The 15840-nt window shown below is 39.1% G+C and overlaps 1 protein-coding gene across 5 annotated transcripts in view; it reads right to left on the reverse strand.

Annotated features, from left to right (window-relative positions):
- LOC131229472 (uncharacterized) overlaps positions 1-15840 on the reverse strand; it is a 43658-nt gene that overhangs the window by 24748 nt on the left and 3070 nt on the right. For 3 of the 5 annotated variants that reach the window (XM_058225434.1, XM_058225433.1, XM_058225435.1), the window contains exons 3-9: positions 10673-10852; positions 10380-10437; positions 9600-9650; positions 6745-6827; positions 1833-1920; positions 206-250; positions 29-103 (exon numbers count right to left, since the gene is read on the reverse strand). In XM_058225434.1, coding sequence (XP_058081417.1) covers positions 29-103; positions 206-250; positions 1833-1920; positions 6745-6827; positions 9600-9650; positions 10380-10437; positions 10673-10852 — 580 coding nt within the window. The remainder of the gene's footprint in view (positions 1-28; positions 104-205; positions 251-1832; positions 1921-6744; positions 6828-9599; positions 9651-10379; positions 10438-10672; positions 10853-15840) is intronic. The other 2 variants (XM_058225436.1, XM_058225437.1) reach the window with 2 other exon arrangements.

The following is a 15840-nucleotide window of genomic DNA, read 5'->3' on the forward strand; positions in this document are numbered from 1 at the left end:
AAAGAAATACACATCATAAGATGTTTACCATGAAAGTTAGGTATGGGGTAGCATTTGACAAAACAACAGAAGAATGCACTTGTGTTCCATCAACCAACATTACCTGGATAATTGCACCAAACATTCCAATATGGCTCAAAGAAGTCACCATTTCAGTGCATTCTACGAAATCAATAACAGCAGGAGATTAAAGGAGAGGACATACCCCATTTACTACTCTATGATCCTTGTCAACCATCAATTGTGCAACCTAAACAACCAAGCAGTAGGATAAGGAAACAATAGAAACTCCGGAAGGTATTAAAGCAATCACCGATGTATGTTTTTTTTTTTTTTTTTTGATCTGCAGCCAAAACTAATAAAAAGATCATTTATGAAGATTGAGAAATGAAACATTGTTTTGCCTAATTTATGGAGAAAATGAAGGTAACAATCTTCTTCGTTTATAGAGTTATGTGCTGAAAATTCTAAAGAAAGATTTAGAAAAGTCATACTTATGTGCAAGGTTTATCTCAAAATGAGTTTTAAGAAAGCATGAAATATTAATTAATTGCATCCAGTGGTACAAACATAAATTTATGAGAATCTTTCAAATTTGAGAGTACAAACGAGAACACGGAGCATTTTATGTTCGTTTATATTCGGCTGTAATAATTTTTAAAAAATGAAAACAGGGCTCTAATTATGTTTTCCTCTTAGGTATGATTTTCATTAGTTTGAGAATACGAAGAATCAAATCTGTGGGAATTGTTTACAAAACAATCCTCAGAAGATCATTACACATCCTTAAGCTAAAAGGATCGTTATGACAAGGTGTAGGGAGAGTGAGTGTAAGTATGTTCATGTGTATGTTTTGGATTATACTTATGCATGTAGGGGATTATATTGGGGGAGTGTGTATTTATCTTTGGCGCTCCTCTTGTGCACCATTCTTTTGTATTTGCTTCCTCTTCTACACCATGTGAAAGGTAAATGGTATCAGAGCAAGTTTTGTTATTCAAAGATCGAAAAAACCCATCTTCCTCTTCCTTCCCTTGTTTCTTCCCCTCCTTTCTTCTCTTTCCTTTCCTTTCTTTCTTCTCTTTCCTTTCTTTATTCTTTCCTCCCAGCTGGCAGCAGCGACGGCACCAGCCAGCGCCTCCGGCGACACCAGCCAGACCAGTTGGTAGCACCAGTTGGACCAGCTGGCACCACCAATGGCATCAGCAGAACCAGCCAGCCCAATCAGTAGCTTCAGGCAAGCAAGAACATGGAAGATCACGAAAAAAGGAACTTCTAGCCATTTGAATGAACCATTCTTACTGAACTTTGTACATGTCAATAAAAGTTCAATGAATGGAGGATATTTGCAAAGGGCATGACAAATAATTAAGGACAAGCGCAGCTGGCACCGAATTGGCCATAAAACAGAGAAGGTTATGTTTGATACCCACCAAACAGAGGATCAACAGTTTATGCTTCAAGCACCTCCCATTTATTGATGGTGTAACATTTTCTTCAAGATTTGGAGTCTCTATTTGTCAAAGACGAAAGGAAATTGAATGTCATGAAACTCATTGATTAGGACCCCAACACCAACCCTGGGAAGAAAGGCCTTGATTTTCACAAGACTCACCATACGACAAGTTAGAAAGTCGCATGTCATATCCATACATCTTAGAAAACCATTAGATGCCACATCATGCGCTTTTCAAGTCTTACCAAGGTCAAGGTGGCCACATTGTGGAATCTGGAGATTTGCAGCAAATAGATCATAAAAAAGAATTTCCTTGTTTCCTCATGAAGAAAGCATTGTGAAGGAAATAGGAAATTCGTGATTCTAAGGAAGATACCTCCGTATTTGTTACAATATGAGCTCCTGATTCTTTAGCAGCATTACTAATAGCCAAGGATACTGAGCCCATCCCACCTTCAACATAGCTGCAACATGTATTTTTTGTCTTTGTTATGCATTTTGTTAACTGAGATTCATGCAAACAAATAGGAAACCTTGTAGTCATTCCAAATAAACATAATAACACTTGATAGCCACACAATTTTTAGTTGTTTATAACTTTTAACAAATTGGAACGAACTATGATAGAAGATGGCATTTACACAAAACATTCCACAAGGCCACTGACTAGATCTTATCAATCGTTTTAGTGGTAACAGTAGGCACTCCATCTTTTGGACTAAAAAGCGACTTATGCATCGTCATCATTGTTCGTGTAGTCAGTCTTCCTCCCAAAACTTGGGTTCAGCTCTTAAATGGTAGATTCGCAAAAGTCTTACTATCAGCTGTCCACTAGAACTCAATCTTCCTCTTTTACATGGATCTAAGAATCAGCCAGGGCAGAGGCTCAAATTGACACCACTCACATGCCACCGGTCTCATCCAGTAATGGCCCCTAGCCCACCACAACGAGTGAGCAGGCAAAATAAGGTCATGGAGGGGCAATTGACAAGCAGATCATTAGGCATGGACAAGTTAGAAGATGCTCTAGGATTCAATTTCTTGGAAAGACTAGGAAAGACTTCCCTCATGGAAAATAACAATCCACTGTTGTGTGTAGAATTGATCTTATAAAACAAACTTGCCTAACATTGCTGCCTAATTGATGACAATGTTGCAGATTCCTACGGTGTTAATTTTTCCTTTTCCCTTTCTGAAGGATGGAGAAATTTTATTGAGAGGCAAAACAGAACTATAACAGAGGGAGGGATTCCCCAGACAGCAGTGATCGGTGATAAATCTCTACCTAGCTAACCATTAGGTACATCATTTCCTTCCCTAGGAGAATTAAACAAAAGAAATGGTGAGAGCCCCCTAGTTTCCCTGATTTCCTCCCCTCATCTAGCCAATCTCCAAGGGTAACCTTCCACAAATGAGGCCCATTTTCTCAAGTTAGAGGAATCGTCTGCTGTGATTGTAGTGTATGCCTATGGGAAAGCTCCTTCACACCAACCCAAAGAGCCCTCACCTTTGCTTCAATAGAATCCGCAAACCTGATAGGACATGAGCCTACATGTAGAGCTTCAAATTCTTTATCTGTCAGGAGTTTGATTGGAAAGAATTCAAGGAATTTGTTGTGGAAGAGCAAAGGGGAATGCATACGAGTCCCATATCTTCATCTAGGTGGGAGAATGGATTTAACTAGTGGTTCCAGTGTGCGACTCGACAAGGGTCCGAAACCGGTACAACTCGCCCCGTATCTGTGTGTATCGGAGTGTTTCGGCCCATATGAGTCTGGTGACTTGTTTTGTTCAAGAATGAAACCGATCTGACTTAGACAATAGGAGAAAACCATTACCATAAGGAGGAAGTGGGTCCAAGATTTGGGAGCCTTAGTGCGGTTGACAGTGCATGTTCACAAGATTAAGGACTTGAGATGGAGTAGGAAAGTTTTTGGAGGGAGATTGTGGATGTCATAAGCAAGGTTGGGAGATTAGACCTGCTGAATGGGAAGAGGTTATAGGCATGAAGGACCATTAGGGTGGATTAGATTTAGAAAGGGCCATTAGGAATAGGGTTGGCCAGGGTATAGGGTCCAATTCATGGATGGTGTTTGGTATGGTGAGGCTTCCTTGGATGCTACTTTACCTAGTTTGGTTAGGATTGCAACTAAAAAAGAGTTAATGGAGTTTTTGAGATGAAAAGGGAGCATGATGGGGTGTCTTCAGCTAAGGCGGTGTTGGAAGGTCATCAAATGAGTTAGAAACCATGTTAGGCTCCAGGAGCAGATAGAGTCTAAGGGCTGAGAACGCAAAAAACTCTAGATATGGGGAAACTTGGATATCTTCTTTTAACTATTTTATCAAGGGGATGTTTGGGTAGGGTGACATCTAAACACGGACATGGAAAACCCCTTGGAAATTGATCAACATGGAAAGCAATGGAAATGTAGAGAAGACGTGTACGTTGTTTGTTTTTTATTTCCATGGAAATGAACCTAAAATCTTGTCAATAGCAGATGTGTCTCGCATTATTGTGGAAGTGCCCATGGGTTAGCTTTTTGAGAGGAAATTTTTTTTTTTTTTAAAAGTTACTTTTCCTTGAAAGACTGCCATTATCATGGTGAATTTCCACAACTACTTTTACAATACAAATATTAGAAAACACCATGTCCGTGGATTTTATTTATTATTATTATTATTATTATTTTGATTTCCTACCCAAGGAATCCTCGTTCCCAAACAGCCCCTAGAGGCATGTAAAATGTCTGGATAGGGGAAGCTCAAATATCTTATTTTAATTAGTTAGCTCTATGTAGGTATGACTCATGTTATGAATAACTTTTTCTTTCTTTCTTTCTTTCTTTTTTTTTTTCTTTTTTTTTTTTCTTTTTTTTTGTGGAGAGATAACAACAATTTATTAAGAAGCCTGCAAAAAAGCAAGAAAAGAATACAACACACCACAAAATAAAAATAAAAAAATATAAAGAAACCATTCACTACTGAAACTGCTTTTACATAAACAGCCCAACCCAACACGAGACGTTTAACTGTCCTAATAACCTTAAGCCTCTTCATTCCGAAAGCATCGCCCATTTTTTTAAAAAAAAAACACAGCCATAATGATCAGCCTCCACACAACGTTACTGGATTTATCAACCCCTCCCCCATGCCAAGACCACAAAAGATCCTCTGTTGTCTTTGGCATCACCAATCAGTACGAAGCAAGACAGAAAATGATCCCAAACTTTGCTAGCAAAGGAGCAGTGCACAAAGAGGTGATCAGTCGTCTCCCTGTCCCCCATACACATTAGGCAAATATTAGGGAGAACTAAGGATCTTCTTTGGAGTTTGAGTATGACAAGAATCAGCTATGAGTGATTCTCCAAGTTCTCAAGATACAGGTATGGTAGAGATGGGGTTGGTTGTATTATGAGTTCTCTTTTTTCTTTCTTTCCGTTTTTTAACATAATGAGATCATACTTTATTAAAGAAATAATTACAATGGGGGCAGAGATTGTCCTAGAACTAGGTTACTTTTAAGAGCTCCCTCCTTGGGTAACTTACTGGCTGAATCACTAGCATCCCCCCTACAATGAGCAAAAACAATGTCAAGATAAGTTGCTACATCCTGAAATTTATTTTGCAATGAATGCAAGGCAGCAAGGCTCTTCATAGTAATTGTTTGCCCAAGAAATCACATTTGCCGAATCATAGTCCCCCACAAAATATCCACCACATGACCCTTCCACCAATTGGATTTTCTTTAAAGACCTCTATCTTCCACCTCATTAGAATCCCTTTCAACTATTGTTCCTAAAAAGCAAAGCGTTAACATTAAAAAATTATTCCAAAGAACTCCAACCTCTTCAGACCTAGCTTACCAAACAAGCTCCCATTGAAATTTAGGTTAAGAGCACTGGGAGGAGGCAATCTCCAATTTACACTTGCACTTATCATAGATATATTCCCATCCCTAACCCTCTTTTAGTCCTGAATGAGTATTATAATTTTAAAATACTTCCAAGAATGTTAATGTTTAAATGTTGGAATGTGCATCATCATCAACATGATCATTGCAGTCATCATTGAAGCCCTGTCCTAGGTATTTGGGGTCTGTTTTATGAATCATTTTTCACCAGTCATTCTCATTCCTACCTAATGTTCTATCCTCAGCAAGTGGACAGTCCTTTGTATCCTTCTCACCACCTCAATTCAAGATGATTGAGCCTTCAGGTCTTCCCCTCATCCTTTCAGGCCCATCAGCTTTAATCATAGCAACCCTCATTATGAGGCCCATCTTTGGTTTTCATTGCACATGGTGGAATCATCTTAATCTACCCACAATTCCGTCTCAACATTCTCATCTCTGCAATGCCAGTCCGCTGCACATGTTCCAAATAGCCCAACACGTGTCATATAAGACATGCGGTAGAATAGCGGTTCAAAAAAAAATTCTTCAAGTTAAATTGGCATGTGGCAATCACATAGCACTCAAGAGTACATCTTCTCCTCATCCACCCAGCTCCGATTCTATTGGAGCATCCTCATCTTTTCATCCCTCTTGAAATACAAAGCCAAGATAACAAAGCTGTCATGTTGAGGAATCTCCTGGCCATTGACTTGAACTAAGGCCTTACCTCTGAAACTATTCCCACTAAAGTTCATTCCAAATACTGAGTCTTTGTTATTTAGACCCCTAACTCTACATCTACATACCTACAATTTAGCACAAGTTACTTCTCTAGTCTCATTGACCAGCGCCAAGTCACCTGCAGATAATACACACCCCGAAAAAATTAGAAGAACCAGCCTGCATCTGATATATTTCACTCTAAATGTACCTTGGAGAATAAAAAGGAAAAAAAGAAAAGAAAAAAAATAAGAGGCAACCAAGATTGTATAGCCCAGTTGATAGCTAGTACGGTTCACTCTAAATACTCAATAAATATTAGGTCTAGATTTCCAAACTGAGGTAATTTTGGAGTTTGAATATTAGGAAATGAGAAAGAAGACTGTGGAAGAAGAAAGGATATGCAAGAGTATCCAAAATGAGTCAATTATCATTATCTAAGTACATGATTTACATACTCCAGCTTTTTGAAGGATCTAAGTGCAATCACATTTTAACACTAACAGGCAATAAACTTGTAAATTATAAGAGCTGAAAATCAAATAAGAACTTCTACAATTCACTAGTTTTAATATTTATCTCAATATCATGTTCCAAATAGCTAGGACAAGGTTTGATGATGACAATTATCTGAAATATCACATTGGCATTAGGAAAGGCTGCAGCTGAGAGCTTACGACCAAATTCCGCGATCACCATCAGTTTCTCCCATCACATGATGTAGCAAAACATACCCACTGCCTGGTGTATGGGCACTTGCCTGCACATCAAATTTCAGGATCTAACATTAAATACGGAGTATCATGGTCAATGAAGCGCAAACAGAAAAAAACAGTAAATAATATCTCAGAGCAGAAATAAATGAATATTGAGACATTTCTTTAGCAAATGACGAGTGGCAAGATGAGGAAGGATATAAATTGGAATGAATGCATTCAAGGGATCTTAGGAGTAGCACTAATAGGGTAATAAGATGAGGGAAAGTAGACTTAGATGGTTAAGTCATGTGATCGTGCTGGTAAGGAGTGAGTTGGTACAAGTTTTTGAGTTGGTACAAGTTGAATGCTCTAAAAGGGCAAGGGGAAGGTCCAAAAGGACCTGGATGGACATGGTAAGAAAAGATTTGATGACCTAGATCTAACTGAAGGTATGGTGCTTGATAGAGTGGAATGGTGGAACAGGATTTATGTAGCCTACCCCAATTAGTTGGGAATCTTGGGATAAGGCTTCGATGATGATGATGATGATCTTTAACAAATAGATTGCTTGAAAAAATTGCAAGCAGTAGATGTTTTCATCACATTGAAATGTAGAACAGTATTTCAAACTCCAGCTCCCTAGAAAAAAGCATGATTGGGAAAAAAAAACAAAAGGAACACTGGTAAAACAAGATGCGGAACTGGAATTTTGTGAGGTTGCAGACGCAATATCATGTTACTGCCCTTTTCTTATCAAGCAGAAAGAAATATACAAGGATAAACGGCTGCAGTTTTTTATGAGGAATGAAAACAAGATAAAGGACATTCCTAAAGATACATTGCCATTGCTAAGGGGGATAAAGCCCTGACTAGTTAACACAAAGGGCATATAGTGAATGCCATTGACAAATTACAACATACTTCATGTCTAAGTCTGTTGCAAAGAATTTCCCTCCAATTGCATGTATGAGATTCACCCTGAAGTATAAATGCAAGGATATGCTTCACCTCTTGGAATCATGTAAACATAAAGAGAATCTTTCAATGTTTCTTGGATTTTGATTCTCCCCCTTTTGTTGTAGTATGATTCCTCATCATCTCTGCCCTTTTGTTTGGCTGCCTTTACGGCTCTTATTTATAATCTTTGTCATTAAATAGAAGTGCTAAGGAGTCCTTAAGCCCACAAAAGTAAATAGGTAGTGTTGAGGAAAGAGTTAGCACCACTAGTTTTACCAGTTAATTTAGTATCATCCATTTCATGATTTCAAAAAAAATATAAAAAATTGTAACAGTGTATTAGGGAATTCCTAGGCCCCTGAAACTAAATAGGCAGCCATTTCATGTGTGTGTGTGTGTGTGGTATCATCCATTTCATGATTTCCAAAAATAATAATAATTTGTAACAGTGTATTAGGGAATTCCTAGGCCCCTGAAAGTAAATAGGCAGCCATTTCATGTGTGTGTGTGGTATCATCCATTTCATGATTTTAAAAAAATAAAATAAAATTGTAACAGTGTATTAGGGAATTCCTAGGCCCCTGAAAGTAAATAGGCAGCCATTGCGTGCATGCGTGGCGTGTGTTAAAAGTGCAGAGATCTTAAAATCTTGAGGTTAGAATGATATTTGCACTTTAAATGGTGAACATTAGAATTAAGATTTGATATAAAACTGATTAAACGGTAATGCTAGAATGGTCATATACCTTAAACCCTTGAGGTTAGAATGGTAACATGGTATTAGCAGTAAAATTTAAAATGCATAAATAAATTAAATTAACATTTTCGTGCATCCATGCATCATCATCATCATTATCCATGCCTCCTCCCAACTAATGGGTGTCGGCTACATGATTACCTGCATCCCCCCCTTTAAAAAACAATATCCTCAACTTGATTTGATGATCAAGGGAACCAAAAGGGAAATCCCGAGAGATCCCTTTAAATGATGTGCTTAATCAATTTTTTATTTCCCAGATCTAATTTCTTAGCTTATTCTAAAAAGCAATTAAATCTTCTGACCACAAATCAAGTCAGGCTACTACATAAAGCTGCTATATCGAGTAGTCAGATCCTATTAATATACCCATATACGAGGGGTGAAGAAATAGATATACCCAGTTTCTTTGGCCAAATCAAATGATGGCAATCACACCAAGATGGAACTTAAGGTCAGTCGGATAGATCATTCAAGCCTTTTGTTTTAAAAGTGGGTTTTTAGTAATTTTTCAGACCAATATGAAGATTCATCCTACAATCTAATTATAATTTACTCAATCATCATTTAAATATACAATTTTGCTCTGTAGAGCCTTCCAAGTAGAGTCTGAAGGGCCTTACTATTTTCCATAAATCGTCCTATTAAAAAGAACAAAGGTAGAAATTGAAGGATAATCAATGACGAAGTACAAAGCCAACATAAAGAGCTTCTTAAAGGAATCGACACAACTGAGAAGATAATATTGTAAGTACTGTAGTAACTCTAACCGTCGAAGATGACTGGCATAAATCCAAACCAAGAACATTAGTCAATAATCAAAATCACAGGCATTCAAAACATTTGATACTGCAAACGATAAAAAAAGATGGAAACAAAACTATGAAATCAATGACATATGCACTGTCGCAAAAAGAAAGAAAAAAGAAAAAGAAAACAAATCAAATACAGACTGGACCTACATGGTACAGTCATATTAGAAACTAGACCTACATAGTAATCACATGTGTTTCAGGTTCAAATTATTGTTGTCAACTTCAGAGAAAATAATAGCAAAAAAGACCATAAAGTGGAATGAATGCATTTCCACTCCAAGAGATGCAGCCTTAGAAATATCTACCATACTCCCAATTACAGCATCTGTTGCAAGCGTTGCCTTTAACACATCAGCCTGAAAATAGAGAAGTTATCCACAGAACAAAACAGACTGATTAGTCAATAAGGCTAATGGATCTTAGGTTCCTATTCTAAACATGTTAGCTCCAATGCTATCGAGGACAATTAAAATCAACTCTACTGAGGTCCTTTAAAGGACAAGATTAAGAAATAAACATCCACACATAAGAACTAGGAGGGTCTGCAACAAATTTGCAGTGTTGTGCTTGATGTCTAGTCCAAATGCTCCTCTTGCTATAGCATGATTCTAACACATTAGTACACTTCTAAAATTTTTATTTACAACTTTGCATTAGTGCTGAACCTAAGAAAGGAAAGGTATTCAGTAAATTATAGAACTATCATAATTGTCACGCTAGTGTTTTGCAGTAAATGATTTTATTTATTTAATATAGCAGGTATGGCATTGTTTATGGAACCCAAAGGATAAATCAATCGCTTTCTTCTCAGTTCTAACACACACATTTCTCCCAATGTAATGGCATTGAATGATGACATTGTGAGCATCTGCATTGCATTGTTCAAAATCCAGACGACAAATCAACCATTTTTGTCTCAGTTTTAACACCCACCCCCCCATCCACATACAAAACAAGCAGAATTGAACTAGCCAGGAGAAAAAAGTAATAATTTATGTTGTCATATAAGTTATCAGGCATGTTAATCACATTAACTGATGAAAAAGTCACTCCTAAACTAGAGCATATTAGTTAAGAATGAGAACCTGAAACCAGTTATTCAAAACCTTCGATGCTGGGGATACTAAGAATTCCAGAAAGTCCCTGTCAAAGTTGAGCATGTTAACATTAGGGATGAGACAAATAGAAAGTCTCTAATCAGAAAGGTGTCGGAAGATGAAAACCAGTAAGATCTGATAAATCTGGAACTTGAATTACTACATAACCTATATGCATGATTTGCCGGTTCAACTTCTAGTTGGGAAAATAAGAAACTAAGCGCATGCATGCCCATCTGAAAAGGTGCCTTCATGTCATCAGGAAGAGCAATGACACTTACAGCATATCAGTTTGTCCCAGAGACAATGCCTGTTGGAGACGGTGAGTCCAAAAAACTGACTTTTGTACCTTATCTCTCAGCGTACCAGTAAAAGATTGAATATCACACCTAATTTCAGGTGGCGGTGAATCCAAAAGAGGATCCATGAAGTCACAGAACTTCTGAAGCTGCTTCTCATATCTACAAATAAGAAAACGCTAGACAGTAAATGAGCATCACTAAGTGAAGGTTTATTAGAACCAAGTAGCGTAAGATCAAATCTATATTTTAGAGCAATGAGGTAGCACTAGATTTGGGAAACAACCATCAGCATCTTGAACATGAGATAGACAAGGTACATACTTATGCGCGGGCGCATACACGTAGAGGTGGGCATCGAGTTGAGTCGGACTGAGTTGGGGCTGAACCGACTTGATCCGGTTTTAAAATAGGCCTTACCCGAACTCGACCCGACTCGGTACCGAGTCCAGCATGCCTAACCCAATCCGAGTCTGGGTCTGGCCTGAACTAATCTGGACCGAGTCTGACCTGGTCACGAGTACCGAGTCGGGTATCCATGGGCTGAAATCACAACTCAAAACTTAGGTGCACTTGTGACCCGATCAGAAACGTAAAATTTACCCAATCAGAAGCATAAAATTTAAGCTTTCACACACACACACACACAGAGTCAGTACCGAGTTGGATTTCAGGTCGAGTCGAGTTACTTGGTGACTCAAACTCGACTCAGTTTGAGTTCGGATTGAACGTCTACTCAATTTGGATAGACTCATCCACTCGGTTCGGATCGAGTTGGATCTAAACGAGTCGAACGAGTCGAGTCGAGTCGTCCCGTGCCCAGCTCTACATACGCACATCATGCAAAGATGGGAACGTCTCATACACAACTTGTAGATGAAGAAAATATGTAACTGATTGTATGTGAGGCCCACCATGGTGTATGCATGTCATTCAATCCATTTAACAAGGTTGCCCCACCATGAAAATGGGACGGCGTAAAAATCATGCCGATCCAATTATCTTGCGATCCACACAATAGAAATAAACCACCACCTAAAAACATCATATTCACTCACTCGACGATTGGATCGTCGTGATTTTCTGGGGCATCCCGCCTTTATTATAGGGTGACCCTATTAGACCGATTGGATCACATGCACATGCCATGGTGGGCACAACACACCAACTATTTGTAGGTGAGACTTTCTACATGCACACACACATTGAAACAATCATTAAAAGTACTTACACATGACATCTGATAATCAGAGGACTACTAAGGTCAGATGCTAATTTTCAATCTCACAAACATCCCTTAGAAGATTTTTTTTATATACTAGAATAGCTTATTTCACTTGCATCAGCATTTTGCCATTCATCATATCTAATCCAGACATCATTACTGGTTAAGGAAAAAAATGAGTGCCTATCTAGTTAAACCCTCAATAAATCTAAATATCAGGACAAATGATAGGACTTCCATTTGTTGGTAGACTTGGTTCTCGTTTGGTTTCTCGGTTGGCTATTTGTAGAATGATACCAGCTCATTGGGGTAGGCTTGATTCTTCTTTGGTTCAGAGGGTTTGCCGATCGAGGGATGCTACTGTGGAGGCATGCTACATGAAAAGTTCTATTCAGTTCCCACCTTGACGTGCACATGGAAACATGCAGTGATTGAGACCATTTAATGTAGGGGCATTTTCACACCGGGCTCGAGTGGGGTCGCTTGTGGGATGCAGAGGCACACTCGGGGTGAGTGCGACTCACGGAGGTCTCGTATTCGAGACTCCTCACCAAGGGTGATTAATGCGCATTTCACATCGGACTCGAGTGGGATAGCCCGTGGGATGTGGGGACACGCTCGGGGTGGGCGGCCCATGTGATTTGGGGCCCACAAAAGGGGTTCGGCCGAGGTCCTAACCCATGCGATGTGGGGCTTGAGCTATAAGATAAAGGGATTAATTCTTCGTACTCCAACAATTCGAGCTTTTAGAGCAAGCGGTTAATTGTCCTGCATCACCATTGATCTGGGGGGCTACTATGTCATGGGCTATAGACCAAAAATGCAGTGATTGGACAACCATACCATCCATTTGTTGTTAGTTTTACCAGTTCATTGTGGACCACTGCTCTAACTATTTCTTTACAGTTCGCTTATTGGAGGCCATGACAGTCTACTCCATTTGATTTTTGGGATATTGCCTATCCACGTGATGGCCCACCAGAACAACAGTTCAAAACACCACATGTTTGCGGACATGCACCAGCAGAGGTTACTGCATAGAAGTTTTATGTAGTAAGCGCAACATACTAGTATTCCTCTTGCTGATTTGATTGATTAGAATGATTAGTTGTGTAACTATTGGCCCCTTGAACTGACTATAGAATATGCACAATGGTTAAACTGAAAATGTAAGAGTTGGAGAAAATGGATACAATAGATATAAGGTATTTACATAGTCGAAAATATTGGCAATGCACTGGCGATACCGATACATTGGCAATATAAGAGATAACTGGAATTTACACAATAAAAAATATTGGCAATACGTACCGATGTATCACCAATACCTGGAATTTTTGTACTAGTAGTGTTATCAGTATCATCGAGTTGGAGATATAGATAATATTGGAGATATTTCAATAATATCAGGGATACTCTGAACAATGTTGTAACCTTAGTAGGACTACCCTTAAATCTAAATTATCTTCATTTTGATAATTAGATGGTTAAGTTCAATTCAAAAAATGTGGTTAGGAAGGCTTTGCATCATTTGAAGGCTAGCTTGAACCCAATGTAAGCACTATCGAGACTTGATTTGTACTTGAATTCCAAAGACCCAAAGGGTACCCAGAACCGGACCCGAAACCTGGCCGATACCGGGTCTGGAATCTCAAAATAGAGTACCTGGAGCCAGGGGGACCCAACCTGATGGTACCTGGGGTGCAAGCTGGCGAGGTAGGGGTACCCCTGGACCTGACCCGAACCCAACGCGTTGAGGCATTGACAACCCTAGCTTCCAAACATCACTATTTGGCGAAAATGCCTTTTCAACGGGTAAGTGATGTTCCACAATATTGGTGGCTCTCCTCTACTGAATATTTTTGATTTGGCATGGTCTTTTGATGAGAATGATGAACCAATAGATTGGCACATCCGGCACCCACTCGATTGACGTCCGAACGCATTGCCCATAGCACTCACGAGTGAACTTTGCAGTCTTCCTAGGTCGAATATGCTGATCCTCGTGCACTACTTCAGAAATCTAGTTCTTTGCGAACCATGATCGTGGTCCGCTCGATGATGAATAGTGCAATCAATGTAGACCTCAACGCGTGCTGCACCAAAACTTCAAATATTTGAAATCAAAATCCTTCTGCACAAGGGCAAAAAAAAAACTCAAGTGACACTCCCTACCCCAACTCTTCCAAAAAAAAAACTCCCTATCCCATATTGCTAGATTAGATCCACGACAGTGCAAACTAAAGCCCCTTTAGTTTTTAATGGTTTACCATAAATTGTTCTACGGCTCTCTAGAAACCATTTTGCATCTCAAGGTCCAAACAACCTGATCTCAGAGATATCAAATTATTCAGTCAACAAATCCTTGGAATTTAGTGCCCTCTTAGAACTTATTAGAAGAGTAAGAGTATGAGGACGTCTACAAGCATCCCAGGAATAGGCCAAAATCTACCCCTCCACCCACCCATACTTGAATCTTGATTGTGTTTTTTCACATTTCATGTCAACATTCATAATCCTCCAAGTGTATAAGAAATTTTGATCACAGGGCAGTATTAAACTTTTGTTAACATTTGAACCCATGTCAGCTGCACACAAGCCAAATACTCTGTCCATACTTGACTACTATGGACTCACAAAAGAAGAGATGCGTTAACCAGGAATTGAACACAGGCCTATACCAAGGCAGGGTACTATTCTACCACTAGACCACTAGTGCCCCTTTAATTTAAAGTAGTAGCTGTAGCTCATTTCCATGTTTTAGCTCAATCTTTTACAATGATTTTTTTTTTTTTTTTTTTTGCCCTGAGTAAGATATGGGTTGTATAGAAACTAGTGACCAATTCACTCAGATATCATTGTGCATCAACTAAATGCACAAAAATCATATCGCTCACGTGCCAAAGTCTTTCAAATTTCTATGTTACATGCTACAATTTTGAGGGGTCACAGCATGAATATTCCTAACTAGATTAGCTGAGCCGGTTGAATAGTTGATCAAAGATAGATAACCAAGTTCATGATCCATCGATCAAAAGATGCACCATTCTTTTGAACACTACCACTTTTAGAACATGAACTCTTAGACCTTCCTGGAGCAAACTAGGGACTCAAGGAACAGATACCGCATGTTAATTGCATACCTTTTCTTTTGAAAGATAATGCGCTTTATTAAGGGCCTAAAGTAAAAAAAGAAAAAGAAAAAGGAAGACACCAACAAAGACGAGGAACAAACCCGCGCGCAAAAGCCACCCCAAGAACCGCACAAAAATCAAAAACAAAACTAAAACAAAAAGGACCCAACCCTCTAGAAGTTCAATCCCTAACTAACAGAAAAACCTTAGTTACAACCCTACCCACAAAGAGGAACCATTCCTGAAACACCGATCATTTCTCCCACTGCCAAACCGCCCACGAGACAGCCAACAAAGCTACCCGCCATTGGGATTTGCCTATCTTCATGCCGCAGCCATCATACCAAGAGAAATGACAGTGGAGCATCAGCAAGTCAACTGACTTAGTATCGTTCACGACGTTCAGGCAAAAATGACAAGCGTTTGGCAATACCATCACTCTCTTGCGGAGATTATCTATAGTCAGAATTCTACTTCTGCCAGCGAGCCAAGTAAAGGCTGCCACCTTCGGCTGGGCACCATAAGACCAGATGTAGGTAGTGTGGAAGCAAGATGTCGGAGGTTTGAGCTAAAGAACTGAGTAAAAAGACTTTACGGAGAACTTCCTAGAATTATCTCTAAGCCACACCAACGAATCTCCCACACTCAAGATGGGTTGAATCCCCTGCAAGCAAGTCAAAAACTGAAGAAGCTCAGCGAATTCAATGTCAGAGAGATTCCAATGACACAAAGGGGATCAAACTCCATTGGAATTGGAACCCGAAAAATAACTATCCATCGAAACATCAGCC

This window comes from Magnolia sinica, chromosome 16 (assembly GCF_029962835.1).
Source record: "Magnolia sinica isolate HGM2019 chromosome 16, MsV1, whole genome shotgun sequence".
Taxonomy (NCBI): domain Eukaryota; kingdom Viridiplantae; phylum Streptophyta; class Magnoliopsida; order Magnoliales; family Magnoliaceae; genus Magnolia; species Magnolia sinica.